Source organism: Cardiocondyla obscurior, linkage group LG08 (assembly GCF_019399895.1).
Source record: "Cardiocondyla obscurior isolate alpha-2009 linkage group LG08, Cobs3.1, whole genome shotgun sequence".
Taxonomy (NCBI): domain Eukaryota; kingdom Metazoa; phylum Arthropoda; class Insecta; order Hymenoptera; family Formicidae; genus Cardiocondyla; species Cardiocondyla obscurior.
In genome coordinates this window covers 1,334,724-1,352,298 of record NC_091871.1, presented here as the reverse complement: position 1 = coordinate 1,352,298, position 17,575 = coordinate 1,334,724, and the positions used below count along the sequence as shown (strand labels likewise).

Here is a 17,575-nt window from a genome sequence, read left to right as displayed (position 1 = left end):
CTTTTTTTTCTAAATTATTATCGAGATCTTTACAATTTAATTTCTTTCATTTGTTACAGATTATCTTGCCAACACTCCGCCAAAGTGTCGCACGCCGAAATTATAGAATACGAACCGCAGCCGGTTCGTCGGTCGCTTCGGAAGTTCCGCAAATATTCGGGCGTCATTCTTTTATAATAAAAATATTGTAACGGGAGTGTCGTGGACTATCGTGCCGAAGTAATAATTAAAAAATTAATTTTTGTGACAGTAGTTTATCGGGCGCGTTCGCGAGTGTCCAGTGCGCGGAAGGATGACTCGACACGTCCCATCTGAGAGGAGGAGCAGGCCCGGGACGGGCGTCCTGCATCAGCGGAGCAACTTTTAGGTAAGCATGAATTTTTTTAAATAAAATCTTTATTAAAAAAGAAAACTTTTACCTTTTTTCTTTTATTCATTTTATTAACTAATATACTGGCATGTCTACAGTAATATGTTTCATTTTATGTTACAGTCACCGGCAGAACTCTAAAACTCCGCTGAAGTTCATGCAGATTGGTAAGTCGCATGATTTTTTTTATCTTTTTCGTAGTTTGTAATTGGAGGTCTCTTAAAAAAAGAGCGCGCGCGCATGGTTTCTTTTAGACAAATTAAAATCTGTTCGTTTACATTCTTTTGCTTTGTCGAATATAATGCTTAAGTAATCGAGCGTTTAATAAGCGCACTCGGAGGAGAGAGGAACGGTTTGCGAATGTTAATTAAAACCACTCGGCAAATCAAGCTTACGTATTTATTTACAATGTATTTTATGGTACAGCGTGATAGAGTCATGATATATAAGTGTTACAGTTATTAGCTGATACATGACTAGATTTAAACAATATCAAAAAATACAAACGAGAAATATATATCAGTCTGAGTTTGCATAGTGTTCGCAATGGGTGGCTGAACAGTTCGCTTGTAGAGAGAGAAAAAAAAAAGAAAAAATTAGAAAAAAAAGAGAAAACAATATGAGAGAAAAAAAAAAAGAGTTAATTGGTACGCTAGTTATGCAACACTTAGGCAACAATAGGACGCTGATGTACTACAATAAATCAGGCTTAGCGTTTAGGATTAAAGTTTGAACAAAATGACACACTTTTACAATCAATGCATTACCTTCTCGATGGCCCTACGTTAAGTAACAAAGAGCCAGAACTTTCGGAATATATGGTCTACATATAGCAATCGATCATTGTTATTAAAATTCTGGTTTGATTTTCGATTTTCCCGCAGTTTCTCTTTTCTAACACCTTGCACGACACGATACATGAACGCATCTTTCGTTGGAAATTATGAGATTAATATCGACGATAACTCGAATTTTTTATTTAATTTTTATCGCTACTCATTATTCATACGCCGATAATGATTAAATAAAAATAGACAATCATGAAATAAAAAGATAATAATTTATAAAATTTAATAATTGTACGTTTAATTTTTTCTTTCTATCTAAACGTTATAATTTCCAAAAAAAAAGAATACGATTCATGCATAATCACAATCAAAGTGTCAAGCACATCGGTATTGGTTTAATCGAAAGAAACATACGTTAATTAATTGTCGTGAGATATAAACCGTACGGTAGCATCTTGTCAATAAAGGCACTGTTATACTTTTCGCTAAGGACTAACGTGATAATGCATTTTATAGTAACTTGTATTCGCACGTACATACAAGCAATATGCGAGTTAAATGTAGATAGCCTATGATAGATCACTCTGCAAAGCAGTTTATAAGGAATGTCGTATCTTTACGATACAATCCGAAAAATAGGAAGCTACTTATTTCACGAATTTTTTTATGTTCGCTGCAAAAATATAATTCGCAAAACTCATTATTCATTTATTATCAAATTAAAAAGAAAATTGCATCTCATGTATTCAAGTGTATACATGTAGCTTTGCATGTCCTAAGAAAGACTTTAATGATGTAACAAAAAGTTCAATACTAACATGGCAGATATGTCTAAAAAAAAAAAAAATATGCATCTTATTTAAATCAATAAGTCAAAAAACAAAATGGCATAAAAATGTTGAAGCTAATTATTTTAAGACTGTATTCTACGTAAAGATATAAGTATGTTACGTAAGAAAAATATTCTTTTTTCTGCTTTAAAGAAGTAGAAACTGTAAGCCGTACGCATGTAAGTTTATCACTCTCAATATCAAGAAGTAAGTTCGAAGAATAAATAGATATGCATCAAAGTGATATTTAGCTAACACTTGACGACTGTAACCATAATCTTCGACTGTGCATTAAGTATTTCTGGATACAGGAGAAAATAATTGCGCGGCGCAATAAATTCTTTCGCTCAAATCTTCCTCGTAATTTAAACATGACTCAACTATAGAATTATTTGCACATATGCATGAATTTAGAAAAGTCAGGATGTAAAGTCTGGAATATCTTTTTAACAAATTATATCGTGAACGGTACTGTAGGCCTTTGAAAAAGGCCCTCACTGTCTAGAGGATCATGCGTTTCACGAAATTTAGAGCACGCCTATAGACAAATAAATCGCCAATTCTATCAAAATGTACGGTAATACTGAAAAAATATATGTACATTTCTTATCATATTTCTAATTATTTGCATATTTATCTTACATTAATTATAATTTATAGTTTTAGTTAATTAAAAAATCACGTAGTGCCAAAATTACCCATATTTTTTGTTTGTTAAGAATACAATATGTGGGTTACAGAAAATATAAAGACAAATGTAATTAAATAAACGTGACAAAATAATAAGACAGAAAAAAAAATTTAATCAATAGCTTCCAATTTAGAAAAACTATTGTCATAACTTTAATTGGTGAAAATGCTCATAGTTGAAAAAAAACCTTTTTTATCTCAACAGTATGATATTCAATCAATCTATTAACATATGCTCGATTTTATGCAATCCAAAGCTCTGTGCCATGAAAAAGATATGTTGTAAAATAATATAGAACGGCAGTGTATACGTATGTATAATACTTGTATATAATTTTGTATAACAGTGAATAATGATACTCTCCTTATTAAAATCAAGACTAGAAGTTGTTCAGATTATCTTGACAATTTAATGCAATGTCTTCTGTAACTAACAAATTTATAATATGCTAGGTTAAACAAATAATTTAATTATTCTATCGTAAAACTATATTTTTTCCGAGTTAGGTATAAAATCTCTTCCGAGTTCATTGACGAAAGAAAATAATTCCGGTAACAAATATGTCAAGCACCTAAATTCATATTATAACTTTATGTTGTTCGATATAGGATCAATTATGATTACAATTGTCTTATATAGATGCATATTTGACATGCAAAATAAAATAAACAACTTTCAAGCTCAATTTACTAACGTCGGGAAAGGATTATCATCCATCAATGTATCTAGATTAGTCTGCAACAACAGAGTTGTGTATGCATTTGAACGATTAAATATTAATGACTTAAAAAATTATCAAATATAAAAAGTATACATGTATAATAAGTACTGAGCATTTTTAAGTGACTTTCAAATAGTGAGAACTTCATATTCCCACAGATATTGAGAAAACGAGAAAAAAACAACACTAAACGCAAAAAAAAAAAAAAAATTAACACATTCGAGAGACAAAGGCAAAATAGAAATTATAGTGATACTATATGTTGCAAATTGAAGTTAGTAATGCCAATTATATTAATTTTTGCATTACTATTTTATCTCGCGTTTCATACTAATTTATAAACTATATATAAAAATTTATCAAAACAGACATTACATTCGTAATAATATGTGATGTTACGAATTTCACAAAAACCTGAATAAATAATTCTAAATTAAATTAACTTTTGGTACTTTTTTGATAAGTTTTTCTTTCGTTCGCAAGTTTGAATTTTGATGCTTAAACAATGACTTTTTACCAATACCTGTATTTCTTTACACAATCATTGCCCAAGTCCACCACTACTAGATAATTGTTTGGCAGCACGGCTATACCGGAGGGACGTCGCAATTTCGAACTGTGCGAGTCGATTTCGGTTAAAATATTACCTTCGCCTAACTTTAGTACTTGTATTGTACTACGACCTTTGTCCGTACGAGTGCCGACAACTTTGCCGTCCGCATCTACGGCTATTCCTCCGTAGATACCTTTTCCTGTTATATATGTACATATATATATTTTCTTTTTTAAAGTTAAATATAAACTTTTATCTTTATCACGATAAAATAAATCTTTTTTTATTTTTATAATTAAATATGATAATAACATTATATCATTTTTAAACATGCAGCTATGCACGCGCGCGTGTGAATGTGTATTTACATATATACATACATATGTATATAGAGAGAAAGAAAGAGAAAGACTTACCTTTGCCTTCGGGGTATATTTCCTCGGAGAAATCTCCCTTCGCAGAGAACACTTGAATTCTGCTATCGGCAACTAAAATCTCACCGGCCGGACCGACAGTTACCGAACTGATTAGCTTGAATGTGCTTCTTTTACCAACCTGTTAACGTTTCGTGACGACTATATGAAAACTATGTGAAGTAACTTTCAATGAAAGTTCATATAATTATGTAAATAAAAATTAACCTGGAATAATATCTTGCCATCTGAATCGAATACAAATACACAGCTTTGACCATTGTCAGCAACGAGTATGTGTCCGTAACTTTTGTCCACAGCGATGTCTATAGGTTCCTGTAGAATATGAAAGAGGTACCATGATTAAGAAGTACTTGTGTGAATATTTTGAATAGACAATAAAAATTACGAACTTGAAATGCGTTGTGGGTAAAAGATCGGATTGTATCACCCAGCGAAGTCATTTCCGTAATCTTTCGCGTCCGCCAATTTACGACTATGAGACCTTGTTGAGAAATGTCTATTCCAGTACAACTACGACCCTCTAAGCCTTCATTGCTTATATGCCTTTGAAACTCCAAATCATAATCGAGTACCTGAAACAATACAAAGGCATTAAAATATTTTATTACGAAAAGTATTAGATTCTTTATGCTATTTCAAACAAACCTTAATACGAGAATTTCCAGTATCTAAAATATAAATCATCCCTTCGTCGTCCACTGCGACCGAAACTGGCTGATGAAACTCGTCTTTTCCATTTCCGCGTCTTCCATATATTTGAATAGGTTCATTATGATCGGTTGCATCGAAAAATAATGGATAATCTTTAATAGGTCGTTCAAATACCAGCACCTTCAAAACGTATCGATTTGCAGTCGGTGGCCGAAAATTAATTTCGTAAGTTCCATTCTCCAGATCTTTCACTTCTGTTTCAATGGAAGTGTTCTGATTTTCCGCATGTATATTATCTGCGAGCGTCAATTCGACACTAATAAGATCACCGCCAACATTTCGAGAATGACCGTGATAATCTACAGTTTCGACTATGACAACTGTTTGTAGTTTCACTATCGCCAAATCTTTCAACCTGGCTCGGCACAAACCTAACGTAAAAGGTATAAATACATTAAATACGATGCTCAATTTATTAAATAGACAATCTTTTTCAAAATTAATACTTTATTATATTATTAATCTTTAGAATACCTGGTAATGTTGTACTAGAACGCACTCGTCCCAAATTACTCAACGCTTGTTCTAATTGAGAAATAGCATCATTATGATTAAACTCGAACGTGATAAAAGCATTTTCTTTGGGTTCGCTAAGAGCGGTCGCTGCGTCGAGTTGGTCCGATAGACTGTTAATACGTTGGGTAATATTCCGGACCTCGACCTAGTAAATTAAATCTCACTGTGTAAAATGATACGCGGGAGAAGTAACATTATATCAATGTATATTTTTTTTATTACCCTCTACCTGATATTGCAATCCTTCACATTCTCTCTCTACTTTGGTTTTTTCCGCTTCAATAAGAGAATGTTGCTCCTCAAGTACGTGCTTTTTATCACGAGCAGCAGCGGTTACGGCAGCTTGCAGTTCCGTTCGACGTTTCTCCATTTTTGCAATTATGTCCGCAAATTCCGCATCCACTGCGCTCAGACATTTCTCCGTAGACGCTTCCAAACGTTGCAGCTCTGTGCTTACAGAATCCTGTGCCTGTGTTAACTAAAAAACGTAACTCTTAACTCAGTACAGATTAGATCAGATAATATAAAATAAAATTATTCGTATAAATTAATAATAAAAAAATTAAATATATATAAAGTAATATTTGTTAATATAAAAAGACAGACTAATTTTCACCTTGGATATACATTCGTTAGCTTTGTAAAGCAATATTTCGGACATTCTTTTTATCGCAATACTAAAAGGGATGATTGTATGTTCTGTACATCCGGGTGACGTCCCTGCATGTGTCCCACCAGTACACACTGTACAAAACACTGTATCACATGTTTCACAAAATAATAATTCCTGATTTATATGAACTGAACACTTTGGGATAACCTGCAAGTAAATTGATATAGCTTTACTATTCAAGAAAAAAGAATTATCTTTCAATAATGAATCTGCTTGAGCATACCTCTCGTCTTTGCCGAGACATAAGGTCTAGTAGTTGATTTACAAGAAAACTTGGAGGCAGGGCGGGTACACCCCCACGAGGAATAGTTATTAACTCTCTACAAATGGGACACCTAAACGCTCCTGTCTCTCGTGTTTGAGACGCAGCAATCCTTGTTAAACAATGTAAACATACCTACAACAAGCAGATGTAAGATTGTCAAGTTATAGAATATTATAATGTACTTTTTTTTTTTATTTTATTTTATATATAGATCATACCGTGTGTGAACATGGTAGTAATTTAGGTGTATGCTGGCTGCCATCATAAACACAGAGACAGGTGCCACACGTTAAAAAGCTCTCGTTAAAGTCTTCATAATTTATACTGACTGTCTCTACCAGCATGGAGCTCATGCTGGCCATCCTCTCCCCAAGCCGCGTCCTAAAACAAATTACTAATTATAGTAAAAATAAATTATCTACAAGATATTAAGAAATTATATAAAATAAATGAAATGTATAAAACATACAATAGAAAATAATTAGAGAAATAAGATTAATTAAGATAAATAATTGATATACAAGAAAATAATTTATTTAGCTCTTTAGTCCAATATTTGAAAATAATTTCGCACAAAATAAAATTAAACGTTTATAAAAAAAAATATTAATAAACAATTAATCATTAAAAAAAAAATACACATTGAGATTGATTGTCGGCCTGTAATTAATTGCGTTTCGTGTGATAAGACAAATCATTTGGAGTTATCCACCAAAAAAAAAAAAGAAAAAAAAAAGAACAGAGACCACTCACTGTATTGTTAAACGCAACGCCTCCATAATGGCTATGTTCTGGTCTGAACTCTATCGAAAGCACGCTCCACCATCCGCGTCAACGTGCCCGCGGCCCTTCTCGCTCGAGCTTCCTTGGTAATCCCGAAATGTCCTACGGTCACGGGGCATGTCGCGGGAACGCCGTCGCCGGACATAAGATACGGAAAGCCAGAGCTGGACGATTCGCGGGGTAGGACGCGACCATGTCGTGGAATCGCGGCGGGCAGCTCTCCCGGATCGATTCCGGGTTCCTCGCGGGCTCTCCGGGGACCCTTAGAAACGCGGATCTCCGAGCGACGTGCGCGTCGCTTTACGATAGCGGCTGCATGTCTCGCGGATGCATATAAATAAACGCGCCGGGACGCTCGGCGAGCTCGAAGAGCGACCCGCGCGCGCGTGTCGGCCCTTTGTCTATCGCTGCCCAGCGCGTTTCATCATCCGGACGAGCGGTGGGAACGAATTCGCGCACGTCACTGACGTCACATCGAATACCGCACGCTGCATCGCCAGAGTCTCGGCACTCTCGACGACGACGGCGACGACTTTCCTCGGGACGAAGGTGGGAGGGGAGAAAGCTCTGACGAATATTCCTCCGGAGGGTCCGAGACGGTCGTCGCTCTCGGGAAGTTTAATCGGTATCGCGCGACACCCTGGGCGACGACCTTAACGACGATCGTTTAATCGACGGAGACGACGGCGACGTTCGATCTCGGCACGTCACATTGTTCTCTTTCTAAACAAAACAGTAGACGCGCGCGGCGTGGGATGACAACTGCGCGGATGGCGCAGCGGAGTCGCATCAGCTGCAGAGCGCGGCGACTGGCGTTCGTCGCCTTTCGGTGCCGTCGCCTTCGCAGGCGTCTCAGAGGGCCCACGGATTTTCAATACTTCAGTTATGCTCATTATTATATCAATTAAAGTCACTACAATTTTCAAACAACGTATTCAAAGCATTAAAAAATTGTTAAAGCAAAAAAATGCATTTAGTTTTAATAATAATTCCAAGTTAAAGCTGGTCTACATTGCTAAAAGTGAGATACAAAATTAAAGTATTACTCCTCGTCGCAATTATATTAATATTCAATTCTTTATAACTCAAATTAACTTCCAAGTCTCGTTATTCCATAAAAAATGAACTGTACAGGTGACGCAGAAAATTGAATGGATTATAAGATAAGTTCTTTTCTTATTTCAGTTTCCGAGTTCGTCTTGGCATAACTTGGTGGCAAAGTACGGCCCTAAGAATATCGTGCGGCGCCGCCGGCACAAGAGGGATAGTTACGAGAGGTTGAATCATGGAGGAGAGCGTGGGAGAGATAGACAACACGCCGTGGATATCGCATAAAGAAACCCGCGAGTGTACGGCCGTGCAAAACCCTCTCTCGTGAAACTCTCCACTGCGCAGTCGTTTTCGAAGGTGCAGCGACCGGCATGTTGAGTCTTGCGCTTGCGGCGGGGTTTGTACGTATGTGTGTGTATTGTATGTGCGCGCGCGTGCCGACAATAAGTAGAATCGCATGCAAATCATCTCTTCAATTGAATGTCAAATTATATTAATAATATACATATTATTATTAGCACTACTACTAAGCAAAAATTTAATTACGAAAGTTTATCAAGTAATAATTAGCAAGGTACTCACATGAAGGGACAGCAGCTCATGAAGCTTTTTTTAAGAACAGCTAATCTCCAATTTCTTCCTCAGATCCAAATCGTTGCCAGCGAAAAAGAACGACCTCACGCGGTCGCGATGCTTTCCTTCATTGTTTCTCTCATGAATACAGCCCACGTTGCAACGATCCCTCGGCAATCGGTACCAACTGCCTTGGCCACCTGTCCGACGGGCGAGATAAAATTTGTGTCGCACTTGTCAGAGCGGCATTGCCCGCGCCAATTATCTACGTGACATTGCATACTTTTCCATCCGCGTCGCGCATTCGCGATGATCCTTTGATAAGCGCCTGTAAAAATAGCCTCGCGTATTTTTACCGCGCTTTTTATCGTCACGACGAGGTTTCCGCCGCGCCGTTGAATGTCCACGTCGACAGATTAGCCCTTGACGCGCGAGTGCCGATTCATTATAAGGATCTCTACGATGTCTCTCCCATCCGAGATCGATACCGCGTACCTGCGCTCACGTGCGTAGGAGAAACGTAAACAGTGCTCGCGAGCGCGTATAAAGATGGAAACGTGACGTCGCCAAGACTAGCCGTGAAACCGTAGACGTATCGACGATGCTACCCGGCTCACCGGTGCGTTAACCCCTCGTCTCTGAACCGACGAGCGAGAAATCCGCCAGGGTTTCGTCCAGAGTCACCCACCCGTCTTCGACGTCTTCGTGATTATCGAACCTGCGAACACCGGACGAGGCCGATCAGCAATGTTCCCGACGATGTCCGCACTCTCGTTCACAGTATTTTATTCATCGCGGGACGCCGCGAGGCAACGTAACAAAAAGCACTCGCGAAAAATGTGCACGCGAGCGTTGTCGCGTCGCGGGGAAGGCGGGGAAGAAACGTGAGAACCGAGGGAGGGTCGAACGTAAGCGTTCCTTCGCCCGCGAGATGATTCGTCACGCACTGCCCACTTTCGTCCGGGAAAGGAATTTCTTTGCGGCGCGAGGCGGCGCATCGAAGCCAACTTCAAGGGGTAGCCGATGGCGGAGACGTTTTACCGCTGGCAACGCTACGTCATTTTCGACACGGTCCACCCGCGAGATGTGCCTCGGTAAGAAAGTTATACTCTCCTTCAAGCTCCTCGCTCGCGAACACGGCAAAAACAGGCAGAGGTATCGATCCCGCGCGTTCCGGCAGGTGCCGAAGACACCAGCTGTCGTGTGTCTGTCGTATGTTTCGCACTGTAAAGCCGACCGCCGACGACGATGACAACGAGGGAAGGAAAAGCGCCAGCGGTGCGAAAGAAAGACGGAGAAAGAGAGAGAGAGCGAGCGAGGCTCTTTTGCGCATGGGAAAAACGAAGCAGGGATGAAAACACACCCTCAGGAGCGGCAGAGCGTGCGCAAGCGTTACGTTATCTGGGTCAAGCGGCGTGCGACGCGCGATTTATTCGACTTTGGCCGCGAAGAGATGCTTCGATCGCTCGCTGAAGACGGTCCAGACGCGCACAGCCCTCGCATACTCCTAGGTACCGATCACGTTGCTTCGAAAGAACTTATTTGCTGCTCTGACGGTAGCCTAATCAACGTTCCACTGATTACAGATTGACGTTTTGCCGATCTCGAGGATCCCTTTTTACCATGCACCCTCGACCTTATTCGGCGCGCGAAAGCCACCACTTGCCGACGCGCCACTATGTCCTTTCTACCCTTAAAGCAACGTCGTATACATACTCGAGCATGCGCCACTAGAACTAGGTCATTAGGAGCTTGACCGATATCTTCTTACTGTATATTACTTATTTCGTAATTTTGTTTGGATGTAAGTTATGCAGGAGTCAACGTGAAGAAACACCATAATTTAGTTTTATTATATGTATATGACGCTTAAACGGCACTTTTTTTTTTGCCGTACTTTATAAGTATCATTAGCGCTTGTATTGAAAGTGAAAAATGTTTGAACTCGTAATTTAAATTATTATTAATTTAACTTGACTATTTACTTAATTTTTTCTTTCTTTTTTTAGGAAAGAGTTATTAAGATGTGTTTATTGTCATTTTATAAACTTGACGATTGCTGCAAGGAGTATTCACGAGCCGATTAGCTCGTGATCGTTTACACGGAGTTATCTTCTTGGAGAAACTTGTTGATCCAATCCATGTAAGGATAGACTCGCGTGAATACGTCTGGCCGTCCTTTAGCGCAGGGTACTCCCCAGGACACGACGCCGATCTGTTCTCCGTCGGCTACCAGAGGTCCGCCGGAGTCACCCTATACATGTAAAAATGTAATATATTTTACATATAATAGCATAAAAATTTTCTTTCTGAATGTTGCCCTACTTAACTCTTCTTCTAGATACTCAATCAGATTAGAAATGCACTTACGTGACAGGCACCTTCTCCTCGTTTATTGAGCGTGCAGATGTTGTTGTTGGTAATGCGAAAGTTAGCGCTTAAGCATTTCTTTTGATTGATGACCATGAGCTGGATATGTTGCAACTCATTCGGCGCCTCTCCCGGGTACTACAATAATCCACGTTAAAAATAAAATACAGAAATAATTATTTAACTTTGACAATTAATTAATATACAAATTTATCTAATTGAAGCTTTTACTTATAGATTGGGAAGTCTTTTATATTTACATTGGTGGTGCCCCAGCCAGATAACGTCGCTGGATAATCAGATTTGTCGAAACGTTTAGTGGGGAGAGCAATCGGTTTTACTTTGTCTCCGAAAACAATATCCTTGCCAAGCTTAATTAAACCAATGTCATTTCTGACGAAAGCGGAATTATAAAAAGGATGTATCCATTTTTTGATCGAGGGATACTCGTCGCCACCTGCGTCCAGAGTGTTTGTGCCCAATACAACATTGATCGCAGTATCGTTAAAGCTGAAATAAAGGTTAAAGTTATAAATTCTTATAATTTTTATCTAAAATTTTTAATATAATAATTTACAGAAAATACAAATTTTTTAAATAATTTTTCAAAAAATACAATATTAATCAAATTAATTAAACAATTTTTTTTTAATTATTCCAACATAAAATAATTTATTATAAATTTATTAGAAAATTGTAAAATATATTAAAAGTACTATTATTATTATAAAAAATAATCATTCGCTTATAGATACATACCCAGATAAGCAGTGAGAAGCTGTAAGAATCCACCTTTTATCTATGACGGAACCTCCACAAAAATGACGACCACGAAAACGGAGAGATGCTTGATAAGGATATTGTCCTAGACTGGCAGGATTGCCGCCCACAATTTTCGGAAAATATTCGATGGACTCTTCTATAATAGTAAAAGGTACTTTATATAAAAAAATCCCCGCAATATTTTTTATTATAATGAGTAGAACTATTTTTATATTTATTGAATAAGTCTCGATCTCTCACCTGAGAGTCCACCTTGTATTGCAATACCTAAAACGCAGAGTATTAACAACATTTTTAAGAAACAATGCTATTAACCGGTCGAATCTTTTTAGATCTATTTTCCACAGTTTGATGGTTTAAAGCAAATCTCCACTTCTATCCATGACCGACTCTTATATACAGTAAATGATAATTAAGGAAACGACGAGTATTTAAATTTAGGTCAGATCTCGGTTGTAAAAGAAAATACATGGTCCGAATGTATCTCACGCACGTGATAGGCCGGTGATATGTCGGCAACCGCGAAAATTTACGACCGGATATAATTATCATTGCCGTAAGATAGAACGTATTGCTGGAATATCTTAATTTAAGCGCGATTAGCTACTTGATTAACATCGAACAAAGAAACATGCCAGGGATGGGTTATAGAATTAACATATAACGATTAGGTTTATTTATTTATTTATTTATTTATTTTTTTTTTTATTGAAATAAATCGGAAGTAATACGGCGTTGCGTTGTCGAAAAGTTAAAAATGGTTACATCACATGTATAACTAAGACACTCTCGGCGCCGATGCGTGATGGATTATTATTTCAAGTGCGATGTTCCACATTTGATCTCGACCCCGACGTTGACCCGTGTACGCGGTTCTTCAGCAACGCCGCGTATTCCCATCTAAACGAAGTCCGTATAAAATATGCAAATATGGGTACTCACAACCAGAAATTAAAAAATAAAGACAACACCATTTCGCTTACATAGTAATGATAAAAATAAATAAAAATAAACAAGCCCAGCAAAGCCTTTATCGCGAGCTTGGTGCTATATCGTTTTCCGTTTTCCCTTTTCTTCTCTCTTAAACAATGTTAGAATTCTTAATGAATATTCTGTGTTTCGTAAATATAAAATCTACATCAGGGCTTCGCTTTATCACCTGTAGATTTTCTTGTCCGTATACGACAAACGTTGTTTAAGTATCTGCATAAAGTAAAATTGTAACTCTGGACGCCCCGCACTCAACAATTACGTTTTCATGATATATTCGCATGGATATACAAACGTACATGTATACATGTTATGTATGTTTGTATATGCATATATATGCAAACGAAATATATATATATATATTAACATACATTTAATGCTGTGTGTGCGCGCACGCACGCGCGCGTAGTATATATGCGCGTATATTTAATTATTAATCACCGTGTGCCGTATTGAGAAGTGGCATTGAAACTTCATGATTGTCTATACATATATATATATATAATATATATATATATATATGTTTTTTTCTTTTTTTTTCCCTTTTTTTTCTTTTTTTTTTCTTTTTTTTTTGAATAATTACATATACATATATTTATATACTATATTTTTAATGAGAAAAATCTTCGCGCCAGTGATTAGTCCTAGCGGGAATAACCGAGTATTTCTTTAGCGTTTGTCGATGTATATATTACACAGGTGGAGATCGAAAACAATTTCACTGGCTACGAATTCAGATTTCAATGCTACAGGTACGTGAAGATTTACACTTTTTATTTGTAACAATAAAATTACGATAACCGACGTAAAGTCCGAAGCATCTGTAGCAAAAAAATTAAATTCAGCGAAATCATATCGATTCCGAACCTTGATTTAACAATACTAAAAATAGAGAATTTCCTTTTCAGAACATTAAATTATATATAATAATCATTCATCATTACAACATCGAATGTCAGCACCTTATCTCACTTACTATACTCATTTATAAACATACTTGTTTAATACGCTTTCAATGCTCCTCCAATAATCGTATATGAATGAATCATATAAACTAGATAAATATATTTTTTTCTCGTAATTTTGCTGAATCAAAAATCAGTATGACTAACGCATGTATTATGTCCATATGAAAATTATACATATTATTAAATGGATACAAGTGATTAAAGTAAAGACGACAGCATCAATGACAAATATTGTAATTAAAAAAAATTGAATTTCATAAAACAATTGTCTTTATAAATTATAATGTTATTAAATAAACACGTAACTTTTTTTAAGTACTTCATTAATAAAATACCAAATGTTAGAAAATAAATTTAACTCAGTGTCGTTTAATTTTTCATTGTTGCTGTCAAATATAATATAAAAATAATATAGACTATGGATCAATAAGCCATGACCGCTTGTCATATTATGTTATGTACTATAATAATATATTAAATGCAATTGAACACAATATACATACACACGCGCACACATACACGTATATATTTATATGCGTTTATATATGTATATATATCTTCTATCGCATAAAATACCTGCAAATGCACTTGACAAATTAGAATACATACACTATAAAGGCACAAAAAAGAAATTTAAATATCGAACACAAGAAATGATTCAAATATTAATTTTCAGATTTGATTTTTGAAATCATAGCAGCTATAGTATTTTCTTCGTTTCTAATATCATATCTTTCGTAAATGTTAATGGTCATTGTATAAATTGAATAGGACACTGTCTCTTTTAATTTATTATAGTTATAAAAAAAAAAAAGAACCTGAATTATTCGTCATATAACACGTTTTGTACTCTAAAATTTAGCATTTAAAATATGAAAAATTAAGGCCCCTTCTCGATATATTCACTTATATTTAAGATCATCTTAACAGTATTCTTAAAACGTTATAAACTAATCACACAGCATTACATCTTAAGATATTAAGACGGTCTTTAAATAATTCGATCCTGCATAACATTTCATATAATAATACTAATGGTGCTGCCATTTAATGTTGCCGATTTATTAAGTGCATATTTAAAAAACGACATTTAATACTAGGTCACAGAACTCCGTCACTTATTAGCTATAAAGTATTTAAGTATATTGTTTGGTTTTGGTTTGCTAGTTGTGGGCCAAGAACGAGTGACTTCTCTCCTTTCAATAGACAGAGTCTTGAATACTGTACTGTCCACTGTAGGTGATAATTGCATTGGCGATGAAGGACTTAGTCTCAGACCAGCCATTTCATTACTCGGCGATTCTCGAGGTCCTCTCAGCCACACTTCTAACTTAGTTTTTTTCGGTAATGGTTCAATCTCGTTCTGTAAGTCGTCCTCTGCGTTCGAGCTTGCCACGCACAATTTGGAAATAGGCGAACACGGAAGACTCGACATAGCAGTCATTGTCGATTGGTCCGAACTGTCGTTACTATCTTGATTAATACTCATAGGCGATCCTTGATTTGCTTCAGCAATTCCTTCTTCGGAACTGATGTCTAGAATGGAATGGACGGCGACTTGTTTGCACAAGAAAGGTGCAATACTACTCCTGCCGTATGATCTTTCTTCAAATTTAGTGAATGCAACTCCCAAAAGTGTTAAATGGAATGGTTTAGAAACATCGACTAATCGGTGAAAAAGTTTCATAGCAAGTGTTAACATTTTATTATGATCGTATATGCCATTTTTCGTGGATGGTAATAAATGTTTTGGCAATGCACATTGCCTAGTCTCTCTCTTACCTGAAGTGGGTTTGTTTAAATCATGTTTTCTCACTGTTATTCTCATAGCAATCGGAATTCTACCATCTTCCATTGCCAATTCCGTTAATCTTCTTAACAATGCACCTAATCGCGATTCTACCTCGGCTACCAGGGACACACTTTTAAATCCGTCTTCCAAACCTATAGATTGTTTCTTTCCAGACGGTTTGACTGCCGTTTCGTCAATTCCTTCTGCATTGTCTTTTAACCTTCGTGCTAGATCGACGCCTATTTTTAATTCCAAATTTTCTAAAGGTATTCTGCGAAGATCGTCAACTGTTTTAATATTATTTGATAATAATAATTCTGTAGTCTTTTGTCCCACACCAGGTATATTGGATACAGAACCTATTGACGCGAGCAATATTGGACCGCTGCACGGAAAAATTAGGGTCTGTTGATTTGGTTTATTTAACGATCCTACTAATTTGGCTACAAGTTTATTGTGTGCTATTCCAGCGCTGCAAGTAAGATGTAATTCTTCATAAATACGATTCCTTATTTTAGCTGCTATTTTCGAGCCAATTATCAAGCGCGTATGACAATCACACGGACATTCTTCCTCCGCGGGACCAAATATCTTGTTAATTTCTTTTACATCTTCGAATTCCGTACTCGAGCTACTCATGCTAACTTCCGTGTCGTTTTGAGATTTCAGTTGTTTTTCCACGATCGATGTTACATCGATAAAATTATCGTCTAAGCCTAGTCTTTCCACTAATGGTGTAAACTGTTGTAAAATTTCAGATATTTTGGTTGAATAATGACGATAATTTGTTAAATCTTCCCCATTTACCAAAGATAATTCTGGACACAAACGTAGAGCTTCTCGAACTGGCATACATTTTTTTATTCCATATTCTCTTGCCAAGTAATTGCTAGTGACCACTATATTTTTTTGTTGCACACCTAATGGTTTTCCTTCTAATTCGGGATGATTAATCATTTCCACTTGAGCGTAGAAACAGTCAACATCCAGATGAATAATAGTTCTTGGATGGTACATAACGGTATCAAAAGCTGCAGTATCCATAGATATTCAGGATAATATTCTTTCGAGTGATAAAGAACCGTATATAAAATTCTCACGTTCCACTTTTCGGTCTCCCTAATCGCACCTACAATAAAAATATACACATATATATATATCGACGTATATACATACATATATAGTACAGTTAACGAGTAATTTTGGAATATGCTTCCATCTAAGGAATTAATAATTTTATTACTTTTGGAATAGTTTTCATGCAAATTGGTAATCTACTTTGGTACTGTTGCAAAACAATGTTTCCAAATGAAGGCAACAGATATCAGTGGCCTGCAAAAAACAGAATCTGCGCTACTGTCAGTTCGTGTGGGGGCTTTCACTCCCAAAAGTTGTCGGGCGCTTTCAGCGAATTCTCGATCCTGCTCCGGGACGCGTAGTACGTTTCTGTCAGTCTGCGATTCGTACGATCGGCAACGCAAAACAATGCCCAAAGATTGGAGATAGAAACTTGTTTACAGCGTGCGAACCAACCAATTTATTTTCACATGGTAGCCATGTTTTTAAATTGTCATAGATACAGATGATGTATACGAGAAATTCCAAGATTGATTGATTATTGTTTAATGGCTCCCGAACTCAAGTGAGCCTTGATTCGGTAGGACCAAATAAAGAAAGGGGGCGCTACCAGCCAGGTCTTAAGCCTCTTGCG

The 17,575-nt window shown here is 36.6% G+C and overlaps 3 protein-coding genes and 1 long non-coding RNA gene across 9 annotated transcripts; 1 reads left to right on the top strand and 3 right to left on the bottom strand.

Moving 5' to 3' along the window:
* Positions 1-755: 755 nt before the first annotated feature.
* On the bottom strand, positions 756-9,108 carry LOC139104699 (tripartite motif-containing protein 2). Of its 4 annotated transcripts, none has more exons than XM_070660347.1 (11): positions 8,971-9,108; positions 6,774-6,936; positions 6,514-6,687; positions 6,234-6,437; positions 5,847-6,095; positions 5,576-5,762; positions 5,036-5,472; positions 4,780-4,962; positions 4,595-4,702; positions 4,370-4,508; positions 756-4,152 (listed from the first exon to the last, which is right to left on the bottom strand). In XM_070660347.1, the coding sequence occupies exons 1-11, from the start codon at positions 8,988-8,990 to the stop codon at positions 3,914-3,916; spliced, it is 2,103 nt and encodes a 700-aa protein (XP_070516448.1). In that variant the 5' UTR covers positions 8,991-9,108; the 3' UTR covers positions 756-3,913. The 4 variants fall into 4 exon arrangements, 3 of the variants coding, with proteins under 3 accessions (XP_070516448.1, XP_070516449.1, XP_070516446.1); XM_070660348.1 differs by lacking the exon at positions 8,971-9,108 and adding an exon at positions 7,309-7,934 and having other exon boundaries at positions 5,847-6,086; XM_070660345.1 differs by lacking the exon at positions 8,971-9,108 and adding an exon at positions 7,309-7,929.
* Positions 9,109-10,336: 1,228 nt separating this feature from the next.
* On the top strand, positions 10,337-12,817 carry LOC139104713 (uncharacterized). Of its 3 annotated transcripts, XR_011546070.1 has the most exons (7): positions 10,337-10,472; positions 10,548-10,765; positions 10,971-11,231; positions 11,303-11,466; positions 11,569-11,852; positions 12,083-12,265; positions 12,447-12,817. It is a non-coding gene; the product is annotated as an uncharacterized lncRNA (long non-coding RNA). The 3 variants fall into 3 exon arrangements; XR_011546071.1 differs by lacking the exon at positions 12,447-12,817 and having other exon boundaries at positions 10,971-11,223; positions 12,083-12,219; XR_011546072.1 differs by lacking the exon at positions 12,447-12,817 and having other exon boundaries at positions 11,315-11,466; positions 12,083-12,219.
* Positions 10,804-12,406, bottom strand: LOC139104712 (chymotrypsin-1-like). The gene is made up of 5 exons (XM_070660367.1): positions 12,355-12,406; positions 12,091-12,250; positions 11,592-11,841; positions 11,332-11,469; positions 10,804-11,215 (listed from the first exon to the last, which is right to left on the bottom strand). Exons 1-5 carry the CDS (start codon positions 12,404-12,406, stop codon positions 11,060-11,062), a joined length of 756 nt encoding a protein of 251 aa, XP_070516468.1. The 3' UTR covers positions 10,804-11,059.
* On the bottom strand, positions 12,782-17,520 carry Poli (DNA polymerase iota). The gene is made up of 2 exons (XM_070660351.1): positions 17,108-17,520; positions 12,782-16,993 (listed from the first exon to the last, which is right to left on the bottom strand). Exon 2 carries the CDS (start codon positions 16,906-16,908, stop codon positions 15,187-15,189), a length of 1,722 nt encoding a protein of 573 aa, XP_070516452.1. The 5' UTR covers positions 16,909-16,993; positions 17,108-17,520; the 3' UTR covers positions 12,782-15,186.
* Positions 17,521-17,575: the final 55 nt, after the last annotated feature.